General features: G+C 38.9%; 1 protein-coding gene across 2 annotated transcripts in view; it reads right to left on the reverse strand.

The window, feature by feature from the left end:
• The window catches only part of FMNL2 (formin like 2), a 304,250-nt gene that overhangs the window by 73,396 nt on the left and 217,112 nt on the right, over window positions 1-13,742 (reverse strand). For both annotated transcript variants that reach the window (XM_082659009.1, XM_082659008.1), the window contains exon 6: window positions 12,488-12,640. In XM_082659009.1, the coding sequence (XP_082515135.1) occupies window positions 12,488-12,640 (153 nt within the window). The remainder of the gene's footprint in view (window positions 1-12,487; window positions 12,641-13,742) is intronic.

Consider the following 13,742-nt stretch of genomic DNA (forward strand, 5'->3'; position numbering starts at 1 on the left):
TGGTCTCCTACGGATGACTGAGGCAGATAAGCTCTAGTCCTGCCCTATCTAGTATGTCTTAAGTGATCCTAGATGTCGTCAGCAGTTAATGGGGTATGTTCCCTCAGCTAAGACTTGAAATTGGCTTCTTCACTAGCAGTTCTCAAATCTCAGGGTACATCATAGCTTAATGTAGAAGCAGGAAGAACAGGGGCTTAGAAAGACCTTTAAGTCCATTCTGCCCCCTCTCCACTGCCTACCACACTGATGGTTTGCACTGTGATTATGGAACTATTGGTTTTTGAGGCGACTGTGGATCTGGAGAGGAAAAACAGCACAAGCTAAAATCTCACAACGCCAGCTGTTCTGAGATTCAGTTGTTTTTCCTAAATAGATGCGCCCCAGATTGTTACAAGACTTTAATCTCTAGAGTTCTGAAAAAGTTGATTCTGGCATGTTTTGCCAGTTTTCTCACTGCTTTGATGGATCCTGTACTCCACCATTTTCAGTGACATTCCGTAACAGACACTTAGAGATCCTGAGTAACGTACTCATTCTGAATACACGGAAGAATTCCTTCAAGTTAAAGGGAACAGTCAAACAAGGTGCTGCAACAATTATGTTTCTCTGGTAGTGGGGGGAGGTTCCCCAAGACATCAGGATCAGAGAACTACCTCAGATTCCAAATGGATAAACAGGGAATGACATATTTACAGAGAGGTTGTGGCCCAACGCCTGGACCACGGGATGGGGGCACTAAATTCTGTCCGAGAACCTTTCCTCCGCCAGACAGGCAAGCAGAGTTCTGAGGCTCTGGATCCGTGGACACAAAAGAGGGGTTTCCCAGAGGCAGAAAACAGCCCTGAGTCTAACTTTTGGCGCTCCTGCCATTTGTAGGAAAGGGAATGGGGAAGGGATATTTAGGGCTGTCTTTCTGAGGTCTCAAGGGTTGTAAGGAAATCCTGTTTTTTGAGAGGTCATTTTGACAGAAACACCACCAAATTTCTCAGGCCCTCTTCTCCATCGACTGTGAGAACTGCCTGCTATCTTGTTACTGAATGAAAACTAAACCTTGCCCTTATAATTCAAAGACAAGACATTATCTTGGAAGAGATGCCAGGCAGAATTCACCAAGTTCTATGAATGTGGAAACAAACAGATGCCAACACTGACTTCAGATCAAAACCAGAGAAATGACTCTAACCACTTGTATTAATTTTATGCACCAGGGGTTATAAGTTACATGAAATAATAATAAATGAAGTTATAGTCAATGCTAGTAGGAGTAAGAGGCACAAAAAACTAAGCAATTGTTGCAAATATCTTTTAAGAAACCTATACAATGTGTCCTGTTTAGTACTACAGTGACAACTGCGCTATCTGCCCAGGAGCCTGTAGTGAGCACCTCGACTTGCACAGCACTGGCAGCAGGTGCTATGCAGAAAAAAAAAATTATCTCTGTTTGAAAACCTGTCAGAATGACTGTTTCGTGAGATCAACCAGTTGACTTCTTCTAAGAAATATCAAGGCAAGTAAAACCTGAATTTTGGACTCCAGAAGGCAAAAAGAATAGAGGTCTGCAAAGGAAACCTGGGGAAGTAGCTCTCTTGGATCTGCTTGACCACAGATTAAATACACAGGAACTTCTCTTGCCAGGTACCTATTCACAGCCTGAATTACATACAGTGTTCATTGGAGTTCTGGTTAGAGCCATGTTTTGCTATGCTTAAACCACCATTCATTGTAAGAGAATCTAAAAGAAAGCTATAGTAACTCTGAACTAGTTCCTTAGGTTTAGGAATGTAACAGACAAGTGGGACTACACAAAATGAAAAAGCTTCTGCACAGTAAAGGAGACAGAATGAGAAGGTAACCTGTGGAATGGGAGAAGGTATTTGCAAACCAAATACCTGATAAGGGCTTAATATACAGAATGTACAAGAAACTCCCACAAATCAATAGCAGAAACAAACAAAAATCATCTAATTAAAGAATGGCAAAGGACTTGAACAGACATTTCTCCAGAGAATACATACAAATGGCCAACAGGATATTAAAAATGCTCACTAATCATCAGGGAAATGCAAATCAAAACCACAATGAGGCAGCACCTCACACCTCTCAGATGGCCATTATCAAAAAAGACAAGAAAAACAAGTGTCAGCAAGAATGTGTATAAATTAGAACTCATGCACACTGTTGGTGGGAGTGCAAGTTGTACAACCACTATGGAAAACAGTATGGAGGTTCCTCAAACAAAAGTAGAACTTCTATATGTAATGATCCAGCAATCCCACTTCTGGGTATTTATCTAAAAGAACTGCGACCAGAATCTTGAAGAGGTATCTGCACTCACCTATTCCTTGTAGCATTATTCACAAAAGTCAAGATGTAGAAACAACATAATGTCCATCAACAGATGAATGGATAAATATAGATAAAATATGGTTTAAAAAAATAGCAATGATGTGGTGTGATAGGAGTTTTAGCTGATGCTATGGTAGTAATCATTGCAATGTACAAATATATCAAATCAACACACTGTACAACTTAAACTTACACAATGTTATACAACAATTATATCTCAATAAAAAATTAAACTAACTTACATATTCACATACACACACAATATTAAAGTCATGAAAAAGAAAGGGTTGCCAATTCCCTGGTGGTCCAGTGGTTAGGACTCAGCGCTTTCACTGCCATGGCCCGGGTTCAGTCCCTGGTCGGGGAACTAAGAAAGGGTAAGGAACTGTTCCAAGTTAAAGGACGCTACACAGACACAACTAAGCACAATAAATGATCCTTGTGTTAGATTCTGGACAGAATTTGAAAAAAATGTTATGAAACAGACTGGGATAATTGATGAAACTAAAGAAACTGAACTAAAAATTGTGTCAATATGTAAAAGTTCTGATTTTAATAATTATACCATGGTTATTTAAGAGCATGTTATAACTAAAATTGTAACTAAAATAATAATTTTAGTGTAGGTATATTTGTTCTTAGGGTACCTACACTAAAATAATTAGGTATAAAAGGGCATGATTCTGTAACTTATTCTCAAATGGTTAAAAGGTGTGTATGTTTACAAAGCAAATGTGCAAATGGTAGAGTAAATTAAGGTACAAAATGTTAAAACAATTGTTGAATCTGTGTAAAGAGCATAAGGGGGATCATTGTACTATTGTTGCTTTTTTTTAAAGTTTTCAATGATATCAAAATTTAAAGTTACAAAAAGAAAAAGAAACTGTGGTAAAAACATACACTGGAATATTATTCAGCCTTCAATTAAAGGAAATCCTGCAATATGTAATAACACAGCTGAACCTTGAGGACATTACTCTATGTGAAATAAGCCAATCACAGAAGGACAAATGCTGCATGATTGTATTTATATGAGATATCTGAAATAGTCAACCTCACTGAAGCAGAGAGTAGAATGGTGGTTGCCAGGGGCTTAAGAGAGGGAAAAGTGGGGAGTTAAAGGTATAAAGTTTCAGTTATGCAAGGTAAGTAAGTTCTAGAGATCTGCTGTATAACATCTTGCCTATAGTCGACAACAATGTGTTATACACTTAAAAATTGTGAAGAGGGTAGATCTCATGGTAAGGGTTCTTACCACAACAAAATAATAAAAAATAAAAGCAGTATGCTTAAAAAAAATAACAATGGGTGATAACATAAGAATGAATGATAACTAACGTGTCTATGATAATTCTGGATGTACAGGAGAAAGACCTACTCCTGACGAAAAGCTAGATGTGATCAAATCCTGGATTTGTTTAGAGATCTACATCTGCAAAGCACCAAGCTCTTAGTCAACACCAAACGGAAGCCACTGATCACCCAGTGATGCCTTAAAAAAAGTCTGATCACCCATCTATTATCTTCACAACATATGCTTATTTCTAGACATATTCTTATATGTGAGTTTTCTATATGTTTGCCTCTCCCTCTGAGCCTGTATTATCCAAGGACAGTATATTACTGCAGAACCTTGAAAGGAATGTTTCCTGAACTGACCTAACCAGGTTTTCCCAGAGTCCAGCAAAAAGGTTTTCAAAAATATTCTGTGGAGTCTCCATGCCAACATTTGTGGGATTTGTAATATCTAGGTCCAAATGGCAACAGGAAAAAGACAAGGTATATATTTTTGCCTCTTACCAAAAGTGTCTTCAAAGGTCTAACTATTCAGAAATTAAACTAATATCTACCTATAAATAGATAAATTAGAACTCCCCTGGAAGCTAATGTAAGGGTTCGGCCCAACAGAATGCAACGCCAATTAAGTATGTCACATCGTTTGGCATAACTGTAATAGTCTTTTATGGTTCCAAGGTCTGGCTAATAGAACTTTACCAAGATTTGGGGTTTTAGGTTTCCTCTCCCTTACCGTTCAGACATGACATCACCTGGGCATATTTTTTCTATCAATTAAACTCATAAAATACTTGATGCTAAAAAAAAAAAAAAAATGAGCCAAGCACTTTTCTGTCTCTACAGCCAAAAGAAACAGAGCTGAAAGAGTAGAACCCAGATAGTTCAAAGTGGGGGTGAAGGAGGAGGGGAAACAGAGAGACAAAGACAGAAACAGAGACATGGGGGGGTGAGTACACAAAACTCCTTATGAACCTTTTTTCTTTTAAATCAGTTACTGAAATTTTCTGTTGATCTGTATTTCCTGTTAGAGGACCAGGTGATAGCTAGAACACAACCTGTAAGTCAAAAGGTCTCATTACATGCTTTTTGAATGGAATCAGTGAATCAACAGACTCCATCACATGAATGGAGGGTCAATAGTCTGAATTTTCTGATTTTCAATTATATTCCTTTTGTCAAAGGCATTTGCTATGGAGTGGCTAATTAATCAGGATATGACCCTAGGTGAGAAGTGTCCAAGGAAACCATCTAACTCCTGTGACTTTTCAAAAGAAATATTTCTATGTTCATCCAAATTTGGCCCTTCTTTTCGTAAATCTTCAATAAAATATTGTCGATGAGCTAAAATGACAATTCCACTGCCTGGCCTTCAATGCAGTACATAAACTGGCTCTATGCTACTTCCAGCCAGACTCATCTATTCACTGTTTCCTAAACAAACCACGCAGTCTCACCACTGACCCACTGCTCATACCACTCTCCCTTCCTCTCCCCTCTCCTACCCACTCCTCCCAGCCTTCCTCATGTTGTTTCACATGCAGACCAAGTCACGACTCTTCCCTAGGTTTGACTGTTCACTCTAGCCTCTAAGGTTCCATATCATTAGTTCTGGTTATACACAAGTGATACTTAACACGTGTTAGTGCGTATGTGCGTGAACACACACGCTTCTCAATCAAATCATATATAAAGACACTGACAAAGTGGAAAGAAGTCAGAAGACTTTGATTATAAATCCTGGCTCTATCACTTACTACCTATGGATAACTTCTCTGAGCCTCCTCATCTGTAAAATGGGGCTAATAACTCTTGAACACCTCCCCAAGATTTCATGATGATATAATGATGTAAGTATGAAAAATTCTTTTATCAGTCATGAATCATGTACAAACATATTATTCCATGTATCCTTCTGTATCCTCAGCACTTGACAAAGCACCCTTCACATATTAAGTATGCAATAAATCTTGCAGATGAAGACACTAGACCACGCCTGTAGGAATTTGCTGAGTCATCTTTAGTATTTTCCTCAATTCTATGTAGTTATTTACTGACTACTCACTGTTGCACCAGGTTCTTTATAGGAATTGTTAATTTAATCTCACAACCTATGAGGCAGGTCCTAGATCTGATCTGAGAATCTGTGAGACAGAACCCAACAATGCCCTGGCCAGGTGACTTGTTTTTCCATTTCCACATAGCCTCTTCTAGTCAGTTTTCTATCACAGAAAAGACCCAATAAAGAGGTGGAACAAGTGAATCAGTCTTTCTCACAGTGGGAAATGTCTGGCAAATCTGCCGGTATGGTGCACCCACAAGCTACAATTAAAGCTGTCACCATTTTCATAAGCAAGGCCCTTAATATAAGTTCCAAGCTGAGAATGTGGAATGTACACTCTTAACCCAAGTACAATTTTCTCTGTTTACAACACAAAATAAAAAAGAAATGCACAAATCTGAAACACAACAACCTAACACTTTCGACTTGTTTCTGCTTACAAATGTGCTGAAAAGGCAAAGTGACAATTTGTAGTTACAGATTATTTTTGGAAAGTCTAGGACTTTAGAAAGTCTTTATTTTATAGATGGGTACTGGGTACTGCATTTTCTGCGACCTTTGATCTTCAGGTCAACAGTCTAGCAGGTTAAGGAATGTCTTCAACAGTTCTCCTTCCTCAGAAATAAAACTCAGGTGTTGGCTATAATGATCATCTCATTGTTCTTTTTTCTTCCACTCCTTTGTAGTATTTTCTCTCCTTCTAAAGTAAGTGTTAATGAAAATTTTAATCAGCACCTGCCATCTCATCTGGTGAACAGAGAGAATTCAAGCCTTGAAAATAACTGTTTAAATATATTTTTCTTTGTAGAGTTTCCCCTTTAAATTGGCAGCTAGGGTAAATTCTTCAAGATCCTTCCATAGGGAAATATTAGAATAAACAAAGTTAAGGAAACTGAATAAACATAGAATAGAATACAGATTACAACTCTCAGTCATGACAACTGTAAAAGGTCTGAGTTGATTTTATAGAATTTGGGGGGAGAAGAAGGAAGAGAAAAGAGAATAATGATTGTTTCAGAAATTACATTCTTAATTTATAGAAGCTGGAAAATGAACAAAATTGAGTTCAACCTCCTTGTTGGGAATCAACATAGAAAGTGCTTTGGCTTCTAACTATAGAATTCGAAGATTTTTTTTTTTTTTTTTTTTTTTTGGCGGCTCGCGGGCATCTCACTGTTGTGGCCTCTCCCGTTGCAGAGCACAGGCTCCGGACATGCAGGCTCAGTGGCCATGGCTCACGGGCCCAGCCGCTCTGCGGCATGTGGGATCTTTCTGGACTGGGGCACGAACCCGTGTCGCCTGCATCGGCAGGCGGACTCTCAACCACTGCGCCACCAGGGAAGCCCCCGAAGATATATTTAATGTGATATTATAACAGTTTAAGTTAAGAGGTTAGGTGATCTTCTACCCCCAACAATTAAAACTCAAGGTAAAATGCTCCTGCTGAAATAAAAACTTGTAAGAACTTAAAAGAACTCAACTCTTTCAAGATACCACTTACTTTATAAGCAAACTGGTACAGAGCTGGTGTTTCCATATGTTTAAATAGGATCACTGTTACAAAGAGATCAAGAAAACTGCTTTGAACAGAAGTATCTATTGCAGTGAAGGCCAATGAGCCATATGGGCCAGACATGGAAATAGGTCTGCAGCACCTAATTCCTTAGGTCTTAGAGAACAAGGTCTTCAAGCTGGGCCTCAAGTGCCTCATCAACAAAAAGAGTTGAACAAAAACCTGAAAAGAAAAAAGTTTATTCATAATCTCCCCTTCCGTAAAAAGTCACTATCTTCATTTAATAAACTTTCCTTTCAGTGCCTTCCCATTGCAAATACGTGAAAATAAAACTATATTAACAGAGAACTTTCCATCTTACTCTTGTCATTCATTTAGGAAACATTCTTCATGTTTCTATATGACCTTATCTTCTAATAATTATAAATATTCCAACACATTGATCATGGTCTCCACTAGAGCATTTGGCACCTTTGGATAAAGTAGAAAAAGGCACATCTCATGGGAAGGATTAGCAAATCCTCTCCTGCACGGTACAACTTAACATAACTCCATGTGGATACGCTGATATTAAAACAATAATATTTATGGGGGAAAAAATCATCCTGTGAATATACAGGCAGGATCACATGGTGTGACAGTTTGAGTCAGGGCACCTCACTTCAAATCCTACCTCCTTCACTCACTGTTTGATCCCAGGCAAGTGGCTTAACCACTAGAGGCCTCGGTTTCCTCGTAGAGATAGTAATAGTAACAGCTATCTATCTCATAGAGCCATTGTCAGCAGTGAATAATCACAGAAGGCTCTTAGGACAGTGCCTGGTACACAGTGGACACTCAGCAAAAGCTTTTTTCCCCAATAAAAATTATATCAATGCTACCAATATCTTTGTGCCCATTTTAAAATAATTTTTAAAAATTACTCCTATGAAAAACATTGCCAAGAATGGGATTACTGCATTAAAATGTGTAAACAAGGATGTAAACTTGAACTCTTCATGTAAACCCACTAAGTATATAAGTGCTAAATAGTAGATGATGACTATTCAAGAGATGCCATTCCATTAAGATAATTTCAGGAAAAGCAATGAAATTTGTTCTAGGAAATCTTAGAAAGAAATATAAGTAAGAGTTAATATATTAAAGAAACGTAGATCTTGGTTTCCTCACCACAGTGGGAAGATCAGTTCGGACGGCATACAAGGTCTACCCAGCTTGGTATGTCTATGACCCAATCTCTCCATTAGACAGCCCTCCACCTCTCTGTAGCAGAAATGACAGGTTCTCCCCTCTTTCCCAAACATGTCTGATCTTTGATGTAAGGTTTTGCTCATCGTATGCTCATTCACTTTACCTCTACCTGGAGCAGCCTTTCCTCACCCTGAGGAGCAACTCTGGCCATCACCCAAAGTCCCAGTTTATATCTGATCCCTTCCTCCAGGCTTTTAGTGCTCCGCCCTTTTCCTTTAAAATTTGGAACACTGATTTATTATCTATGGCACTGCTTACTTAAGCCTAATAGCATTAACCATGACATTCTTAAAAAATAAAAATTACTTTCTCTTGCATCTGAATTAATGCAACCCGTGTCTTCAGAAATCTAGTGTGCACATATATGCATATACAGCATCATTTAATTTAGCTAGATCTGTAGCCACGTTAACAGAAATCTATCTTAACTGAAGGTACACCAGACTCTAAGCTTATGAAACAGCACAATCCAGGTTTCTACTGCATCAACAAACATTTTTTACAACTGCCAACCTGACAAATTTATGATAATACAGAATCTAATAGTTGATACAACTCCAGGTGAGTGTCATGTCATAAAATACTTAATCATCTACTTTAAATAGCTAAAAAATAAAGTCTAAATATGAAGAGGAGAGTGTGCATCATTCGAATTTTGTTTAAAAACAGAGCGTTTTTCCTTTTCTTTAATCAAGCCCCATTTATAAATTGTATGCTTTTTTTAATGTATTTATTTATTTTTATTTTTGGCTGCACTGGGTCTTTCATTGCTGCGTGCAGGCCTTCTCCAGCTGCGGAGAGTCGGGGCCACTCTTCATTGCGGTGCACGGGCTTCTCATTGCGGTGGCTTCTCTTGTTGCGGAGCACAGGTTCCAGGCATGTGGGCTTCAGTAGCTGTGGCATGCGGGCTCAGTATTTGTGGCTCGTGGGCTCTAGAGTGCAGGCTCAGCAGTTGTGGCACACGGCTTGGTTGCTCCGCGGCATATGGGATCTTCCTGGACCAGGGCCCAAACCCGCATCCCCTGCATTGGCAGGGGAATTCTCAACCACTGCGCCACCAGGGAAGTCCCTATAAAGTGTTTTAAATTTCTTCACATCTCATTTCTTCCTCCAAGTTTAACCAACCCTTTTGCTAAGTGATACAGGGTAAGATTACTGAATCTACATTATTATCTGGAGATAGAGATGAGGGAACTGAAATCTGTATTTGGATACAGAAAATATATTCTAATCAAAAAAAGCTACCAGAATAAATCATCTCTACCGAACGTGACTTAGTATCCTTTTATCCGTCAAAAAAAAGAACTGTAATAATATTTAAACTGCAATATAGCCTAAAGGTTCAAATTCTTAAAAGGAAAAATCATAATATGATAACAGAGTGTATCAAAGTTTAAAAGGCACTGGGCTCTACCCCAGTAGAGTGATGGCATGAGCCATGCAGTTATCATATTATAACACGGAGAGCAGCTGCCACACTCTGTCGCCATGCACTATAAGCTCTCTTGGGCGACATTTTCACCCATGACTTATGAGATTTTCCAGTTTGAAGCCTCAACATCAGTGTGTAAACTGAAGTGACTCCAGAGGCAACAGGGAGAGAAGCAGCTCTGGTGGCATTTGAAATGAAGATACTCAGGCAGAGAAACCAATCTGGCAGTGATGCAAGAGATGAATGGAACCGGAGGAAGAGGAGACAGGAGGACAAGACGATCAGAAATGAGATGGCAGAATGAAAAAGAAGGCCAACAAAAAGAAAGCCAAAAAGTAGAGGCAGCAGAGGAAGAAAGGGGAGAGAAGAAGGAGGAGGAAGAGAAAAAGACATAAACAATCTTTGGGTCTATGAAAAGCAACATGTACCGTGCACCTGCACTTCTGATTGCTGTTTTTATAAGTCAGAGATGCTATCAAATGACCAAATACAGAATTAGAATCCATGCACACAAGAGCTGGAATATCACTGATATACATCATTTCAAAACAAAAACAAAAATCCAAGCTTCAAGTCAACAAGTGGCATGAAAGTTACTGCCATATTGGTTTTCTTGAGAGCCCATGACGGAGAGCCAAAGGAATTTCAAATGTTCCATTCCTGAGCTTGAAACTGTTTAAACACAAAAAAGAATGTGACGCTCATTTCTTAATTGGTCATCTTCGAGCACACCTGCCAACCAGAAATGTCACAACGGTTCCCAAGTTTCTCAAAACAGCATTTCCATTGTGTCTTTCTCTCTATACTTGGGGTTTCTTTTTTTTTTTTTTTTTTTTTCCAATTTAAAATGAATTCTAGCAGGATCTACCTTAAGCCAACCGTGAGGCAAATCAGGCTGGACATTGATGTCCCTATATCGTACTGTCCAGGGTCCAGGATCATAACTCTCCTTGGATGTGAGATGTTTCCCCTATTTTCCCGACTCTTCCACTCTACCAGAAACAATGTACTCTCAATAACAGTCTTCAGTAATTTGAAAATAGGTGTAATGAGTTATTAATCAGAAAAATGACTTCCGGTTAAGATGGTAGCTGGCCAATATATGATACTTTCCAGCTGAGAAACGAGGAGAAAGCAAGTTAAAACGTACTTTGTCAGTTAAATTCCTTACACATAATTATAGCTAAACTAATGGCAAGAGTTTCCATTCGAGTTACAAGGTGATTAGGGAATTCTTCAGGCACAATTGGCCTTCCTTCAACTTCTCTATCAGCCCACATATTCCTCTGTCCACATGTAAAGTTCACACAGACCAGCAGGTTATATAGCCTTTGGCCTATTGCAAATACTGTGAGATGAACTGAAACATGGTTCTTCATTATTACTGAATCATTCCAAAGCCGTTAATATTTTTGGCATTTCCAAACAAGGAAAATCTGAATGCTTGATAGGAAGCATCATATTCAAACATCAAATCCCGGAGCAGAACTGAACTTCATGATAAAGACTTTAACTTTCCATGACCAAAACCCAAGTCAAAGGGACAAGAGGTAATAAAAAGGCTACCAAATACAAAAGGTCTGAAAGCCACGTATTCACTGATCACAACCTGACACATGGACTTTACTGCAATGACCCAACACCCATGGTGATCTTAAATAGTGACAGGAACAACATCCACTTGCCAGATCAAGCCTGAAATAAGCGAGATAAAATTGTCAAGCTACAAAGAGTAAGCAACATTTGGGAATGAGGGGCTTATTAATAAAAATTTTTATTAAACTCCTGGAACATAGAAACCTTTATGAACTTGCTCTAGATGATAACTCTGTCTTGTCGGGCAGGAGTTTTGATTTACCCACCCATGTATACTAACTCTGAGTACAGTGGCTAGCAAATTACAGAAGCTCAGAAGTATTTTTCAGTGAATGACTGTAGGTCTGAGTGAATGAACAATCTCAGTGATATTACACCCAGGTGTTCATCCCCCATCCTTACTTAGCATGGTGGTATTTCAGCCAGAAAAGACAGGAGAAGGAATCCTTAGGAGGAAATAGAAAGTTGACAATGGAGAGCACACCCAACCAAAGGAGCACTGCTTAAAGGCATCTCCTTAATAAAAATGATCACTACAGCATTCTGTACCTATGTCTAAGAACACATCCCACAGAACACACACCTGAGCTATCACGGGAGGAAGGGAAGAGAGGAGTCGGGTTTAAACAGCATCAAGTTCTTGACATCCTCAGATCTCGATGTGCTGCCTCTACCCAGGAAACAGAGTCCAAGTCAGTATATCAGCATCTTCCTGGTTTCAGAAACTTATCTGCCTATGGAGACTACTCTGTTGTGTCATTTGGCAGCAGAATTTTTTTTTTCTCTGCTGAATGAAGGAGTGATATTTGCAGAAAGCTATTGAAAGTGACTGAGTATTGCCCCAGTGATGATTCCATGAACTCCCGAAGAAACCTGCATTTGCAATCACTGACAACACAAGTGCTGTGTGGCAAGATACAGCAATACATGGCCCAGGATCCTCAACAGAAGCTGTCCTGACATATCTGCCTCTTTCCTGAATCAAGGCACTCACCGCAGTGCAGGATGTCTTCCCGAGCGGGATACACTGTTGCCCACGGGGGAAGGCAGGTTGCTCCCTCTGTGCAGGTCCTCGATGGACCGACTCCAGGGCTTTGATTTGTCCACTGAGCTCTCCACAGTGCTTTCCACACTTTCAAAGTCAAAACTAAAACAAAAGAGAAATGCCACTAAAGACTTAATTCACATTCACGCAAATACATGGATGTGCAAAACTCACTCCTTCCAACTATACATCTGCACCTTAATATGGGTTAGTTTTTGCAAACAAAGAAAACTGAAAATGGAATACAAACGAATTTTCATGGACTGAGCGTTAGCTTTGAAAATACAGAATGACAAATAGGGATGTGTTATTCGTATCTTATTATAAGGCTTGCTGACTTACCGATTACTAATGAGCTATGGTGGGATGGGGAAGAAAGATCTCAGAGCTGTCTTCATTTTGCTTTAACAAGTCAATATGTTAGGCTTATACTAATTTATTCCTCTCCATCAAGTTTCACTGAACACTTTCTCCTAGTGTGTTGGCAAGTGTACTTTTCCAACCATATGTGATACATTACTTGCAAAGTTATGAATTTGCTTTGATTTTGGAATCTCTTCCCAATGTGGTGCTCTTTAAAGTAGGGCTGTTGTTTCTCTGACATTTTTTGAGGTTATTACTCATGTTAACCATGTTAGAATAAATGGCTAGTTAAATTGCTCATTCTTGTATAATTTTAGGAATTTTTAAACAGACAGGCCTTTGTGTTCTATGCATTTTTCCTCTTCCAAAGTCAGTAGCTCTGCTTTCTCAAAAATACATTTTATCAACTGTTTCAACCCATAGTTCCATCAAGCAACACCTGATCAGACAGAAAATAAACACAATGCAGCTATAATTAATAGCATCTGGAAGATATTGGAGGATATCGTGGGAAAAAAACATCAACAACACATATTGCGAATAGCAAGTATGACTTTTTATACAAGTATGACTGCCAAAATTAAATATTTGGTTAGAACTACCATCTGTAAACTAGGTTATGCTCTCCATTTATTAAATTGTAATCCAGATAACAGAGACCGATGCACAAAGTCATTGAATGGGTCTAACAATTCTGTCATTCCTTAGGATACAGGAAGCAGTGAACAGAAAAGGGGTGGAATTGAGGAATCTAACAGATCCTTAAGGACTAAAAATAGAAGCCTATAATTGACACTGGAAAAGGTAAACCTAGGGGGCATCCCAAGGTCACTCATGTCAT

This window comes from Grampus griseus, assembly GCF_964374135.1.
Source record: "Grampus griseus genome assembly, chromosome: 7".
In the NCBI taxonomy this organism is placed as follows: domain Eukaryota; kingdom Metazoa; phylum Chordata; class Mammalia; order Artiodactyla; family Delphinidae; genus Grampus; species Grampus griseus.